The 16,082-nt window shown below is 42.5% G+C and overlaps 1 protein-coding gene and 1 long non-coding RNA gene across 3 annotated transcripts in view; one reads left to right on the top strand and one right to left on the bottom strand.

Annotated features, from left to right (window-relative positions):
* Positions 1-7,075, bottom strand: part of LRRC58 (leucine rich repeat containing 58) — a 22,155-nt gene extending 15,080 nt beyond the window's left edge. Inside the window, exon 1 of one of the 2 annotated variants that reach the window (XR_008957317.1) lies at positions 2,235-7,075. Coding sequence is in view for 1 of the 2 variants with exons in the window: in XM_026494277.4 (XP_026350062.1) it covers positions 2,235-2,734 (500 nt within the window). In the remaining variant the exon portion in view is untranslated. The remainder of the gene's footprint in view (positions 1-2,234) is intronic. The other variant, XM_026494277.4, reaches the window with a different exon arrangement.
* Positions 7,075-16,082, top strand: part of LOC113252012 (uncharacterized) — a 22,568-nt gene continuing 13,560 nt past the window's right edge. Inside the window, exon 1 of the long non-coding RNA XR_007188750.2 lies at positions 7,075-12,626. This is a non-coding gene — a long non-coding RNA (uncharacterized LOC113252012). The remainder of the gene's footprint in view (positions 12,627-16,082) is intronic.

Genomic DNA, 16,082 nt, shown 5'->3' with positions numbered 1-16,082 from the left:
ATGACCAAAAAGCATTGTTTATTAGCTAGAAAATCAGTCAACCAGGTAAACAGCTTTGACCAATCCTCCTGATCACATATGCAACAGAAGTCAGAAGAATTAGGTTCCAGCCCTATTCTGTCACAGTGGAAAATTCTTGGTTTGGACTCACAGATCCCAGAGATCAAGTCCAGTTTCACCACTCATTGGCTTTGGGCTCTTATAACTTAACCTCTCAAAGCCTCAGTTTCTTCCTCTCATCTCACAGAGGCATTGTGAGAACTAAAAAGGACACTGAGAGCTTCTACAACAGGGCCTACAACACTGTAAGTACTCAATAAATAGGATTTTTGCCTACCTTTTCCCCCAGGTGATGGAAATAATTGCTTTAGGTTTTTCTTAGTATATTAAGAAGATTCAAATAAGAAGGTTGGAATTATGTAACTCAAAATTAGGAGGAAACAAGGTCTCTTCCCAACTTTTCTATTTCTTAATATCTCTCCTAGCATCACCCAGGTGTAAGCGACCATCATCTCTCATTCTACGAGAATGACCTCCTTCTAACCAGCCCTTAAAATCTCTTCTCATCTCTCCACCCTCTCCCCACTCCACTGCTGCACAGCAACAAGACGGATGTGCTTAAATCTCTCCTGTGTGTACTTAGAATAAAATCCAAACTTTACCACGGCCTTCAAGATACAACACGGCCTGGGATTGGTCCAAGTTTCTATTTGCCAACTTTCACTCGTGGCCACTTTCTCACTGTTAGTACAATGTCCTTCTTTCAAAATGTTGGCCTTCAGTCCCTCTTGCCTCTGGCTTTTACTTGCACTGTTCCTTTTACCTAGACTGATCCCACTCCACCCTCTCCTACTTAATTCTTATTCTTCTTTCAAAATTCTCAATTCTCTATTCTCAATTCGAATGTTTCTTGTTCAAGGACCATACTAAGTCAGGGCCCTCTGTTATTTCAAAGCACTCTATTTGTCTTCATAGAACTTATAAAAACTGTAATTAAAAAATGAGGTTTATAATTAGTTGTTTAATGTCTCCTATTAGTATGTTAACTCCATGAGAACAGGACCATGTTCACCACTGTATTCCCAGTACCTAGGACAGTGCCTGACACATGGTAAGTACTTCATAAATATCTGTCGGAGTCAATGGACATCTTGCCCAAATGCCTTATTTTGCAGATTAGGAAGCAGTGGTCAGGATATGTTAAGTGACCTGCCTAAGGCTGGGACACAAAGAGTTCATATTCTCAGGCCAACGTTCTTTTCACTATACTTACCTCTTTCTAGCTCTAATATTCTGTTATCTCAGGAAACTCAATAAAGGATATGAAAATATTTTACAGATGACAAACATTTTGTTTTTTTCAGTTTGGACAATACAATTGCTCTTGCTCTATTTCTCACACCCCTGCAGAGCACTTTTAGGAAACTTTTGCCATCCTGCTTCTCTGATTCCTCCTTCCATTTAATTCAACATGTATTTACTGAATAATCTAGTGGGTGAGGCAGCCTCTGAACAAGGAATTATAATCAACAAGGTAAATGCAATGGCAGGATGAATGAGGTACACAGGAAGTCCAGTTCAGTCAATAATTGTCCAGGAACCAGTGAAGGAAGAAAACAGACAACCCTGGATATGGGTTCTGAAGGATGAATAGGAGTTTGCCAGGTGCAGGCAACATTCCAGGCAAAGGGAACTGCACAGGTACAGAGGCCCTGCATCCACTCACCACATATTTAGTAAGTGCCCATAAGGTGCTAGTAAACTGCATGGCTCACTGAATTTCACGAACAGCGCTAGCACTGCTACAGAGAAAGGATAGCAGGAAATGGAGTGGAAAGCAAGGATTTGGTCAGAGTATCTTGTTTGTTATGCTAAAAGGCATGGAAAACCACCACAGACGTCAGAGGAAGGAAGTGATCACCTCAGGTAGTTGTCTGAGTACCTAACTCAGTTGGGATCCCCCCACCCCACCCCAAGGAAAAAAAAGCCTGCCTCGAAAATCTGCTTAGGGCAAACACAATTCCAAACGCTGTCACACACGCGATCTTACTGCATCTTCACTTACAACTCGCTGAGATGGCCGGGCAGTAATCACTGCCAAAGAGTTAAAGAGCGAGCCGGGAAGCAGACGGATGGTTACGTGACAAATGACCGGCGCCAAGACCAGGCCTAGCGCTCCGGGGCTGCAGGACACCGCCCCAGGCTTCCCTACCCTGGGGCAGGGCCCCGCTCACCTCTGCAAGTTCTCGATCTCGGCCGGGATGCTCTGCAGCTGGTTGCCACCCAGGCTGAGGGTCTGCAGCGCGCGGAGCTCCAGCAACGACGCGGGCACCTCCTGGAAGCAGTTCCCGCTGAGGTTGAGCACCTGGAGGCTGCGGCAGAGCGGCGACTGGGCCAGGCCCTTGGGCAGCGCGCCGGGCCCGCCGAGCCGGTTGTTCTTGGCCAGCAGCGTGCGCAGGCCGCTCAGCGCCAGCAGCTCCGGCCCGAGCGCGGTCAACGCGTTGCCGCTCACGTCCAACAGCTGGAGGTGCGGGAAGCCGCTGCCCAGCGCCCGCGGCAGCGACACCAGACGGTTATGAGGCAGTAGCAGCCGGAGCAGCGCCTCACGGGCGCCGCGCCGCTCCTCGCTCCGCACCTCCAGCTCCAACTCCAAAGTCTCCGGGGACACATTAAGGCGGGACAAGTTCAGTTCGGCCTCCCCCGCCGTGGCCACCGCCGCTCCGGCCTCCTCCATCCCCGCCGCGGCGGGGCGCGTGGCCCCGGAACCGAAGGGCGCCGCGCGCGATCCACAGGCCGGGAGCTCCGCGGCGCCCCGGAACCTGAACCGAGGGCGGCGTCGGAAGTGGCGCGGGCGGGCGCTAACCCCGCGCGCCCCAGCCGAGTCACGCGACGCGAGGCGGCGGGGTGCGTGCGCCGCTCGGGGGGGCGGGCTGCGTCTCACGTGGCGCGCGGCGCGGAGAAGGGGTGCGGGCGGGGGCAGAGGCCGTCCTTTGAACCCCGGAGAGTTTGAACAGCGCTGGTTTACAGTCCCTGGAGTCTGGCTGACCTGTCCCCAGAGTGCTGGACTGCCTCGGTAAACAGCCCGAGGACTCTGCTTCTCTGGCCTTGAGGGTTTGTGCGTCATGGTGCACCGCCCCCTTGGTTCCCAGTTTAGGAGTGGGACCCCTACTATGCGGCATTCAGTGAGAACACAGGAATTTAGTGGTGAGTCAGCTTCATTACAGCAAGCCCCAGGAATTTAAAGGCGCAGGATTAACCACACCGACTTCAAAGTGCAAAGACAGCTGGACTAGAAATCAGAACCCCTGGATCCTACCTCGGGTTCTGCTATTAAATAAGCCTTGTGTCCTAGGACAAGGAATTTGATTTCAGTTTCTCCATCCGTAGGGTATGGTTAATACTTGCCCTGTTTGCCCTGCAGGATTAATTTCTTTTTGAAACACGATAAAAGTAAGGTATATCAAGTAAGGGCGATTCTACATTTTAGCTATAGAAGCATTTCCGTGGTTTTTGTGGTTATTGTGGCTAGAAATGAATTTGGGAGCCATGGAAGAGGTTAGATAGCTCAAATTAATTGATCAGTTTAAGAACTAAGAAAGCAGTGAGACTTTACTGCAGGTTAAAACTACAATTAACTGGCAAAATCCCAACTCTGGCTTTAATTTAGTATTTCTAATTAACATATTTACTCTAAGCTTAGTCTTTTCTAAAATTACTTTTATTTATAATTTTGGAAAGGCATGAGTAGAAATGAGAAAAATATTTAACAATTTTTTACAAACCTTACACATATAAATGTTCAAAACTTGTATATTATCAATGACATTAAGTTGCCTGCCTCCTAAAAAGAATAAAATAACTTTTTTCTTGCAACTCTGTGTGAGAAACTTTATGCCTCTTAACCTGCTGCCAAATTTTAATTTCTGCTTGAGTTACAGTAAGCAGCAGAATATACTTTGACAGTTTAAACCAGAAATAGAATGTTTTTAAGACTGTTTTAAGACCAGAAATAGAATGTTTTAAAACCTGTTTCAAAAGGGTCCTCTTAAGAATTAGACTTTGTTTTGGATCAAGATCACATACTGGCAGGAGCCCTCATATGTGAAAATTGCAAATACTTAAAATAATACAGTTTTATGCTTTTAAAATGTGCTATGTGTCTGTGATAAAAATTAAGTGACAGAAATTTGATATGAGAAAAAATGATTTGAATGTGATTCAGAAATAGTTAAGATCACAAATCAGTGAAATGAAGGGAGAAAGATGGAAATAGTCTCAAATAACAGAGAAGGAAGCTGCCTGATAGAAAGTTTTGAAGAAATGTTCAGATTAATGTGAGAATCCCTTTATTGTTCATTATAATAAGCCGTATCTCAGCTACCATGGATGCTTCTCTCTTCCTTGCAGCCAGATAAGTGTAAATTCAGCAGGGTGGGCCTTAAAACTATCCAGGCAGCTGGGAGAGTTCTGAAAATGTTGTGGGAGGTGAAGGAGCGTTGGTGGCTTCTTGTCCTTCACAGTGATGGGCTGTCTTGTGGCGAGCTGAAGGAGATGTCAGAGACGCAGTGGGGGCACTGGAGAGTGTGAAGGGAGGAGGAGACAGCGCAACGCATTATCTAGGGAGAGGGATATGGATTTCAGGGAATTGTGAGAATATATGGTGTATTTGTCCACTTATCAAAACTTAACCATCAAGCAACTCTTGGGTCAAACTGACTATATTTCAGGATAATTCTCCTGATTAGGATGTTATTGAAAAATGAAGGGACATCAAATGAAGGGCGCTTCCTCCTTCAGCCACCCTGTTCACATTTCCTGGGGGCAGGAACGGTGTCTACTTACCATGGCACCCGTCCCTGAGACATAGTATGTGCTCAATAAATAGTAAATGAAATAAATGCATGAATAGGTTTTGGCATACCTGATTAAGAGGCCTTATTGCCCAACTGACTGCAGAAAAACCAGGAGATAAGCTGAGTGAAGAATCATTTCTTAAACCATTCTAGCTGGGAGGCAACATACTGTTGTTAAAGCATGGGCTTTGGCTTTTATGAGGTCTAGGTTTCAGAGCCCACCTCTGGAAATAAGATTTCTCTTACTTAATTCTGATTTGGTTACTTAATCTCTTTAAGCTTGGATTATGGAGAATGTGGTCTGTTTCATAGAGTCATTATAAGGCTAAACCTAAAGGGCTTACCATAGTACCTAGTTCAAAGTAAATACTCCACGAGTAGTGGTGATTATTATTATTATTAGCAGTAATAGTAATAGTAGTTATTGTTATAACTATTACTCTCTCACGCTTGTTTTATCATGATCAGGGTAAAGAGGAAGTTGAGAACAGTCTTTACTTATGATGGCACAATTTCCTGCATAAACTGTGGTTTTCCGCCTGGGTCATGCCATGTTTTAGGGATTACAATTTGAGAGGTTGGTCTGAACTCTCCTTGCCTCTGAGTTTTGACTCCTCACATTTATGCTTATTGTCCTGTCCCTAGTTATATCAAGACATCAGGCCTCCTAAACTGGATTTCTACCTTCATTCCAGCTACCTCTGGATTCCAATAGGCGTTCTGAAGCACGGCTTTCATTATCTCAATCTATCTCTCTCCCTCCTCCCCTGACTCCATGTCTCCTCATTAGTTGTCAGGTGAAGGCCAGTTGCTTTGAGTTGTTTCGTTGCTGAATCGCTTTCAGTTTGGTTTATCCAATTTGTCCTGGATGGCTTAGAGTTCTGCCATCTTCCTACCAGCTGTAGGATCTCAAAATGCCAGTTACTCTCTGTTTAAAGCAGCACTGAAGGCAGAAGGAGCCGTAGTCTTCGAATCCATTGTGCAGAGGCAATGGCCTCTGTATTTACGGGGGCCCAGAGTGAGTTTGCAGTCAGTTTCGTCAGTTAAGGTCTACAGCTTGGTTATCGCTAACAAGTTCTTTCTCTGCCTTAGTGTACTCTTGCTGGACAATTGATAGATTTAGAGTCTTTCCTGAGTCTCTTTCCCCAAACCAGTCTTCTTTATTAAAGTTTTTTGAAGATTCAAATAATAACATGGCATTTTCAGATCTGGATGTCTTTAGCTAAGCATTTGTTAGAGCTATAAAAGCATCCTGATGGTTACTCCCGTCGAAGTCACTCCATTTAGGGGTTTTTCTTATACCTGAGGAGGTGTATTTCTTGGCAACTGTTCTGGCAATTTGAGTGGCTATATTATCTTTTTAATTTTATCCACTTACTAAGCATATATTCCATAATTGGGTTGTTTTACCTTTTCATAGCAACAACTATAAACAAGCTAAAATACTTCTAGTCCCCAATTTATTCATTCTCAAATACTCATGGAGCACGTCTACGTAAGACGTGAACTACATAAAAGTGAACGATAGGGGCGCCTGGGTGGCTCAGTCGTTAAGTGTCTGCCTTCGGCTCAGGGCGTGATCCCAGGTTCCTGGGATCAAGCCCCACATCAGGCTTCTCCGCTGGGAGCCTGCTTCCTCTCCCAGTCCCCCTGCCTATGTTCCCTCTCTCACTGGCTGTCTCTCTCTCTGTCAAATAAATAAAATCTTAAAAAAAAAAAAAAAAAGCGAACTATACATTGGAAATGTATAGAGATAACTAAAAATAATGGCTAACATTTATTGGTTATTTTCTAAGTGCCAGGCACTGTCCTAAGGGCTTTGTAGTCATTATTTTACTTAATCCTCATACTCATTCTATAAGGTAGGTATTATTATCCCTATTTTACAGATAAGAAAACTGAGCTCTCGGCAAATTAAGTAACTTGCCAAGTCACACAGTTATGATGGGGCTGGATAACCAAATAGTGGAATATGACTCCAGAGTTTATGATTTTGTCAAATACAATCACTGCCTTTAAGATACTTAAAGTAACAAAAATTAAACGTGAACCCATAATAAAAAAAAAATCAATTTAAAAATGGGCAAAGAATCTGATAGACATTTCTTCAAAGAAGATGTACAAATAGCCAATCAATATATGAAAAGACGCTCAATATCCTAGCAAATGCAAATCAAAACTATGAAAAGATGCCATTTGCACCCACTAGGATGGCCAAAACCAAAAAATAATGAGTGCTAGTGAAGATAAAGAGAAATTGGAACCCTCCTACACTGCTGTTGAGGATATAATATGGTACAATTACTTTGGAAACCAGTCTGGTAGTTCCTCAAAAGGTTAATGAAAGAAAGAATTACCACGAAACCCAGCAGTTTCACTCCTAGCTATAGATCCAAGAGGACTGAAAGAATGTTCATACAAAAATTTGTACACAAATGTTCATGGAGGCATTATTTATAATAGCTAAAACATGGAAACAACCCAGAGTTATATCAACTGATAAATTGACAAATAAAATGTGGTTATCCATACAATGGAATTTTATTTGGCAATAAAAATAAATGAAGTGCTGATACATGTTGCAACATGGATAAATTTTGAAAACATTATGAGAACATGTAAGTGAAAGAAACCAGTCACAAAAGACCATATAACATGGCATTCCATTTATAGGAAATGTGCAAAATAGCCAAATCTACAAAAACAGAAATAGATTAGTGGCTGCCAGGGGCTGAGGGAGGAGGGAATGAGGAATGACTGGTTGGCACAATTTCTTTCTGGGGTGATGAAAATGTTCTAAAATTGAGTGTGATGATGGTTGTACAACTTGTGACTATACTCAAAACCATGGTATTATATACACTTTAGGTAAACGAATTGTATGGTATGTGAAATTTATCTCAATAAAACTGTTATAAATCTAAAGTTACTGAAATAGAAAGTAACATTTGGTAGCTGGCATACAGATGCATAACCAAATATTATGAAAATTTGGAGTAAAGGCACCTTTCCAGGCTGCTGCAATTAGGAAAACTTTTGGTAAAAATGGGATGAGGCATGTGGAATTGGAGGAAAGGAAAAGAAGAAGGTATTTCTTGAGAAAGAATGACAAAAACAAGAAGGAAATTACAGCCTATGTCTGGCTGGAAATGGAGAAGGGTCTGGTTTGGCAGATGTGCTTTGTGCTGATGGTTACAATAGCCCAAGTATTGCCACACTTTGGAGAATAATGGGAGAAAGTATTTAAAATTGTGACTTTGCCCCCCAAATCTAAGGTGTGCTGTTATGACATGGTGTAAGGAAGAGTAAAGCTTGAAATGATAAACTGGTCTAGATCATGGTGGGAGAGGTATGAATACCAGGTGAGGAGACCATCTCTGATTCTTTTCTTTCTGGAAGCTCTACATCCCATTTCCTTAGTAGCTCATGTAGACATACATGAAAAGACTGCCAGCCTTGGGGCAGTCTGTGGGAAGTAGCACCTGTAGAAAAAGCCTTATATCGGAGTACAATGTATTCTTCCCAGTTTCTTGGTCCTGTTGTGATGTTCCTCCTCTGCCTTAGAGTGGAAGTCAAATGTATGTCAAGCCTCAAGCCCTATAGCAGGAGTTAGAGAAGTGATACATACTGATCACAATTATTTCACTCTGTTATGTTCCATTTCATAGTTATTTTATTGAGCATACCATGTAAAAACAAATCTATGATAGATATTGCAGGAGCTTATAAAAAGACATCACTCAACAGTTCATGTTAATGGATGTAGTTTTAAGTTCATGTTGAAACTCTGTAGGTCTTTTCTTCACTCAGCCACTAAAAGTGATTGGAGGAACTGAGAGGTTCTGGAGATCCAAAGTGAAGAACTAACTGCTTCATATACAGTCCCGGTGGGGTGAGGGATCGAGGGTGAAGCTGCTTTCTGGCACCCATTCCAAGCAGGAGGCCTCCTGTTCCTGTTTTTATCTTCTTGGCTTTGTTCTAACAAGTCTGCTTACAAGGAGAATTGTTCCTTCAAATTCTGGTCTAGAGCTCACCCGGGCTATGTAGTGAGTTAAGGACAGGGCAGCCCAATTCAGACCCAGACCCAGTAATCCATGTGCGGTGGGGGAAAGACACCCTATTGAAAAGCTGGCCACTGGAGAACTTGAGCTTAAAGTTTAACGGAGATACAAATCATACTTATCCCTGAGAGGATAGAGACTAAATTTCATTTCCTCTCCTTCCTGTACCTTCACTCTGCATCACACTATGTGTGTAAGTTCTGTCTGTCCATTTCCTTATTTTTCCATTTATAACATATTTATCATAATGTAAATATAAAAGGTCACTATAGGAAATTAAGAAATATGTAATGAAAACAACTAAAATGACACATAATCTCACCATCCAGAAGTAACCGCTGCTAACATTTTGGCATATTTCCTTCCTTTTCTATATGCACATATTTTTTTCCCACAAGGTTGCAATCATACATACGTGTAAAGATATTTTGTTTTGTATTTTTATTTTTCACTTAAAGTTGTATAGTGAACATTTTCTGTGTCACTTAATTCTTTTTCAAAAATGTGATTTAAAAAATTGGGCACAGAATGATTCCCTAGTATTGGACATTATGGTGTTCTCTTGGTTTCACTCTTTCACCATAATGCCTTGCAAACACTTCCTTTTTTAGCCAACAAATGCAGCTATTAGAAATACTAAGTCTCATGGAGCTCTTTACTGACCTTTTGCTGCAACAGCTTGGTAGAAACAGTATCACCAAGCCTTCTCCCTGGGGACTGCCACACAACTGTCCCTTTGAAGACATACTGCCTCCTAACTTCCTTCCCACCTGGTTGATCAGAGGGACCAGCTGCGATACAGGTAAGCTCTTTCAATAAACAGACTGTTTAGAGAGATTGTTGGCTTTGATTATGAAGTGGAGAGCCAAATGAAGGGTAATGTGACTGAAGCATTTAGGTATCCACTCCAGCTGTATCTGGTTCCTTTATGCGTATGTTTCTGCATAGAGCGCATTCATAGACTTCTCATAGTTTCTCTGTAAATGAGAGGTGAAAAGGGTACCAGCCCTAGAGGCAATCAATACCTGGGTGCACTCTTGGAGTTCTCTGTTTTGGTATAGTTAATACTCTTCTTTAGTAGGGTATGAATTTATTTTTTCTGTTTTTTTTTCTTTCTCTTTCCTGTTATGTGGTAAACTTTGTAACACCGGATCCAGTTTAATTTTGATTCTGTATTAAAATTACTATGGGCACCTCAAATATATGGAACACCATAACAGACATATGGAAGACAAAGAGAACACCTTGCCCTTAGGAAACTTACAGTCCAGTAGGGGTGATAAGATATGCATACAAATAACTATAAAATAAAGTAGACCAGGTTGTAAGAATATTTTTAGTGATGGAGAAATGCTCACAAAACAGTGTCATGAGGAAAATTAAGCTGGACACTAAAATCTATATACAAATTGAGTTCTCTTAAAAAGTACACATATAAAAGACTGAAAGAGAAAATTCTCAAATGCTAATAGTGGTTGGTGATGGGCTTAGAAGAGATTGTAACATTCTTTTTTATTCTTTCAAACATGTTTTTACAATGAATCTGCATCACTGTTAGAATCACTAAAACTATGCTTTGTTAAATGAGGGAGTACTATATAGAAGTACAAAATAAAATGGAAGTAGGGAGGGACAAAGATTGTATCTACTGGGGTGGGGCAATTGGGAAAGCTTTAAGATTTATGTCTTTCCTAATTATGAAAAACTTTCCTTGGAAATAAATATCGTGGAAATAGATAATGAAATTTTATTGAGCTGAGAAAGCATATTGTATTCCTACAACTTTTTCCTCCATGACATTTGTCTACAATCTCTCTCTTTCTCTCTGTTGACTATAGCTCTAGTAGCTGTTAGCTGCATATTGCCTTTTAAATTTTATATTATTTTAGACATGTCTTTCAATTTTTTTACTAATTATACCACAGGGAGGTATTTCCTGAATCAATGGTTGTTGTCATTCACTAATCATATTCCTAGTTAGAATATATAAGCTTGGTAAATAATCTATCCACTCGTTCTACCGACCCCGGAAGTGTTTTATTTGGTCATTGGCTGGCAAGGGCTGCTCCTTTATTCTCTTGTTCTTCTGTATCTGTTAATAGTCAATGCGCAGAGCGCATATTCTCCAGGGCCTAATGGGCCTCTAGGAAAGAGACTTATTGTAATACTTCACAAGCCACCTGCTTCATCAGTTGATGAACTTCCTGTTCTCTTGCTGGATGCGCTGGGTGATACAGGACTTCCCACAGTGTGTGGTGAAGTGGCAGAGTTTTGTCAGGACAGACTTTAGGTGACATGCATAGACTTCAGCTAGCCTGAAAGGTGAGAGTGTTGAGTCTGTGTGACCTTGGATGAGTTATTTACTCTATGCTTTAGTTTCCTCTTGTCAAATGGAAACAATAATAACAACTACTTCATAGGCTTAGTTTTAGATTCAATCTGTCATTCATATGCATTTGATGTATAGTTGCCATTAGTATGGGGATCATAGACCGGGAGGACTGTGGCGGCTTTTCCTCTCCTTAATAGATTATAGGAAGAAGAGGAGGCAGGAAAGCATGCTGAAAGGATATGATCATCTTACCTTCCTTCCTTCCTCCCTCCCTCCCTCCCTCCCTCCCTCCCTCTCTCTCTCTCTCTCTCTTTCTTTCTTTCTTTCTTTCTTTCTTTCTTTCTTTCTTTCTTCCTTTCTCCAAAATAGTAAGGGACAAAGAACATGCACAGAAATACTTGCTATACAAGGTGATCTATGCAATGACAAAAGTATGTTCAAAATACAGACGGGGAATGATGAACTGTACTGGGATGAGGGAGGACTTTGGGAAGAAGTGCTACTTGGGCAGAGTTGTGAATGGTAAGTGGGTATGGGGAGGGGCAGGTGAGGCTGGTGATGATTGGAGTTGTGTCAGGTGAGGAGGGTTGGGTTAGCACTATGACTTAGGGATGGTACTGGTGGAACTTGGACTGTGGGGGAGTCTTTAGAGATGAGACCAGAGAAGGAGACAGGATCCAGCCAGTGAATAAGATTGACCTCACCCATATGGAGATGTACATTTGTGTCAGGGCTTCTCAAAGGGACTGAGTGCTCCCTGAGCCCTTTCTCCTACCTCTTCCAGAGCTGCCCTAGGCTTGTTAATTCCATTCCTATTAAAGTGCAGCCCTGGCTGGGCAGACTGGTTTAGTACTGTCTCTTGGTTATTCTTCTCTGTTTGGGAAGCCTCACTCCATAACTTCCCAGACGCACCTGCTTATCTACTGTTACACCTCGTCCACTGTTAACTTTCCCTCGCAACACCCAGACGGTCAGCAACAACTGGGAAGCTGTCCCCGACCCCTCGGATATCATCTCAGGGCTGACTCTGATCCAAACGAATTCAGATGGGACTCAGCTAGAGACAGATCTGCACACTCTAGAACTAGAGTGCCAGGTTCCTACAGCAAACGCAACAAACATGCCTGTAGTATCAGCCTGAGTGAACTGGGTTCAGTGGGCATCCCACATAGACTCCCAGGGGCTGGCAGTACGTGTGGTGGGTGTGCTGCCTGGAGGGGGTGCCTGTGAGGCCTTCCTCAGACCCAGCAGGGCGTGGCTGGGTTATGCCGGCCCTACTCTTTCTCGCCGGAGACAAAGTCTCTACCTTTCTCTTCGTTCCTTACAGAATGTCTCTCTTCTCGGTGATGGTCAACATGCTGCTGCTAGTCCGTGATGCAGGTGAGTCACTTTTCAAAAAAACTTAGTGGGTATTTCTGAAACAGCGTGGGGAAGAGTGAGGAAAATAGTGATTTGGAGATTTTAAAAAAACAAGCAAATGATTTAATCTCTCTGAACCTCAGTCTTTCATTTGTTAAATGGGAATAACAATGCTATATTTGTGTCACAGGTAATATTGAAGGACAGATGGGAAAATCTAACAGGCACAAATTGTAAAATATTGTTTTTTTAAGGGGCGACTGGGTGGCTCAGTCGTTAAGCGTTTGCCTTCGGCTAGCCCTGGATCAGGCTCCCTGCTCGGGAGAAGCCTGCTTCTCCCTCTCCCACCGCCCCCCCCCCCTTGTGTTCCCTCTCTGTCTCTCTGTCAAATAAATAAATAAAATCTTTAAAAAATATATATTGTTTTTTAAAAAATATTTAATTTATTTGAGAGAGAGGCAGAGAGATGGCAAGAGAGAGAGGACGAGCAGGGGGAGAGCGAGAAGTAGGCTCCCCACTGAGCAGGGAACCCCGACATGGGGCTCAATCCCAGAACCCTGAGATCATGACCTGAGCTGAAGGCAGAGGCTTAACCAACTGAGCCACCCAGGTGCCCCAAAAAAACGTTGTTTATTTTTTTTAATGAGAACCCCCCTCCCAATTTGGTTTGTCCATTTGAGTCCATATTAGATAGTTACATTTACTCACACCTATGATTTGAACTTCTCTAACCAAAACAAAAATATCTAGATATTCCTCCTCACTTCCAGTGACTCTGACAAATGTCGATTTAGGATATAGTGTCACAGAATATTTGAAATCAGGCCTGTCCTGAAAAATCTGAATGGGCAGTCAATGCAGGGTTTTTATAATTCTTCATTCTCAATTCTTCAAAAATATTGGGATGAGGGGTGCCTGGGTGGCTCAGTCATTAAGCGTCTGCCTTCGGCTCAGGGCGTGATCCCGGTGTTCTGGGATCGAGCCCCACATCGGGCTCCTCTGCTGAGAGCCTGCTTCTTCCTCTCCCACTCCCTCTGCTTGTGTTCCCTCTCTCACTGGCTGTCTCTCTCTCTGTCAAATAAATAAATAAAATCTTTTAAAAAAAATATTGGGATGAACAGTGTACGGATGTTGAAACTGTTGATGTAATTCAACTAACCAAAGGTATCTATGCAAAAATGCTTTATAGACGCACATATGTCTAAAACCTGCAACATAACTACTTCACAAAGTGATCAAACATATTTCCGGTTCTCAGGCATAGGCCATCTCCCAGGGACCTGCAGCAGTTTGCCAAAGGTAGCAGCAGCTTGAGGACGTCCTCAAGCTCCAGAGATCTACTCGGAGTTAGTGCAAGACTTGGTCCATCCAGATTGCATTTACTGGCTCTTTTTTTTTGATGCTTGGTTACTGTGTGTTGGTGTGTAGGGAGGCAATCCACTCATAGCCAACAAAACAAAACAAAACAAAAACCCCAAAACCCCAACCAGATAAAAGAATGAGTGTATACATAGGTGAGAAAGAGAAAGGTGTATTAGTTCTGGTAATACCTTTCACTTTATAGCAATATTGGTAGCCTAATACTGTGTGCTAGGTACCATAGTAAGTGCTTGAGACGTAGTACCTTTCTGCAGTTTTGAAAGTGTTTTCTCACATTATCAGCTGTTTGCTTCAGTTTCTTAGGCATTGGGAAGCTGACGACACAGTGGTCTAGAAATAACAGATTGAAATAGACAAAAGAGTGATTCAGATTTAAGTGCACCATCTGCAGACACATCGGTCAGAGGTTGGCGTTTACATTACCAATTACATCATCAGTAGATTGTGTTTCACGATTCTTTGGCTAGAGTCTTTAGATTCCTGCGTCTGAGACCCTTTCCCTTGGGAAGAAGGGGTTCAGCTGCAGCAAGACCTCCTGGGTATAACCTGAGAAGCTAGAATTAAGGACCTCTCATGAGTAAGCTACATATTTTTATGAGAGATTGGGAAGAGGGGCAGCTTACTAAGGTATCCACCCGTCTGGTCCACTCTTTCTGTCTCTCTGGAAAATTACTGAGCAATGTCATATAAAAACAGCCCCTAAGATCCGAAGGTATTTTGTAATAGCCCCAGGGCAGGTATTTTTATCATAATTATACACTAGGAAGCTGTAACTCAGAGAGAATAAGTGACTTACCCATCGCCAAATGACTAGTAAGAGGGGCTTAGAACTAGAACAAAGGGGGTGCCTGGGTGGCTCAGTCGGTAAGCATTCGACACTTGATCTCAGCTCAGGTCTTGATCTCAGGGTCATGAGTTTGAGCCCCACTTTGGGCTCTGCAATTGGCGCGGAGCTTACTAAAAAAAAAGAAAAGAACTAGAACTTAGATTTACAAATCTTCAGACAGGAATTTTTTAATAACTATAATCCACTGCTTCTTGATTGTAACCACATCAGAGAAATAACAATTTGAGCAAGAAAACATTTCATGTTTTATATGCACATCCATCCTTCTTAGGGTCACACAGGTTATTTTTCCTTGCCTTCTTCTTTCCATTCTCATCTGTTTTCCTTTAGAGTCATTCATATATTTAATTAGCCGTTGATTCATTCGTCAAGTTTAGGATGAGCGTCCACTCTTAGATGGAAGAACACAGTTCAGATGGAGCGCCGTGGAGCCAGACTGCCTGGGTTTGAAGCTCTACCACTTACTAGCTGTGTGTCCCTGAGCAACTTACTTCACCCCACTGTGCCTTGGTTTTCTCAGTAGTAAACTGGGGATAATAATAGTAACTACCTCTCTGTTAGTATGCAGATTACATGAATTAAATTCAGGACAATCTCTTAGAATATGTCTGACGCATTGTAAACACTTAATAAATGTCACCTGATGTATTAGTCAGGATTCTCAGAGCAGCAGAACAAAGAAAATCTATATGAAGAGAACATGTGATTGTGGAGGTAAGAGGTCCCAGGATCTCTGCAGTGGGCAAGCTGGAGACCCAGGAAAGTGATGGTATCGTTTCAGTCCAAGTCTAAAGGCTTCAGACCCAAAAGGAGCCTATGTTTCAGTTTGAAGTCCAGCTCAAACAGCCTTTGACTGATTGATTGAGGGCCACCCACATTAGAGAGGGCTGTCAGCTTAGTTTACCAACTCAAATATTGACCTCATCCAAAAACACCTTCAGAGACATGCCCAGAATAATGTTTGACCAAATTCCTGGGCATCCTGTGACCCAGTCATATTGGCACATAAGATAACACTGAACTGCGTTAAGTCCTGTGCTAGGCACTGGTGAAACAGGATGTTTAAGATATGGTCTCTGCACTCTTGGGACAGTCTATGCCCAGCCCCACCAACAGCCACGTGATTGCTACTGATCAATGAGCAGATTGCATCTATCGTTCAACTGGAATGTACCCTCCAGCATATCTCTCTGGCTGCTTTTTGCTGGGTGGATGGCTTGGAAGCTTCCTTGCCTATGAACTTTCACCAT

Source organism: Ursus arctos, unplaced genomic scaffold, assembly GCF_023065955.2.
Source record: "Ursus arctos isolate Adak ecotype North America unplaced genomic scaffold, UrsArc2.0 scaffold_4, whole genome shotgun sequence".
NCBI classification, from domain to species: Eukaryota; Metazoa; Chordata; class Mammalia; order Carnivora; family Ursidae; genus Ursus; species Ursus arctos.
The sequence above is the reverse complement of the archived record's forward strand: the minus strand, read 5'-3'. Positions and strand labels throughout refer to the sequence as shown.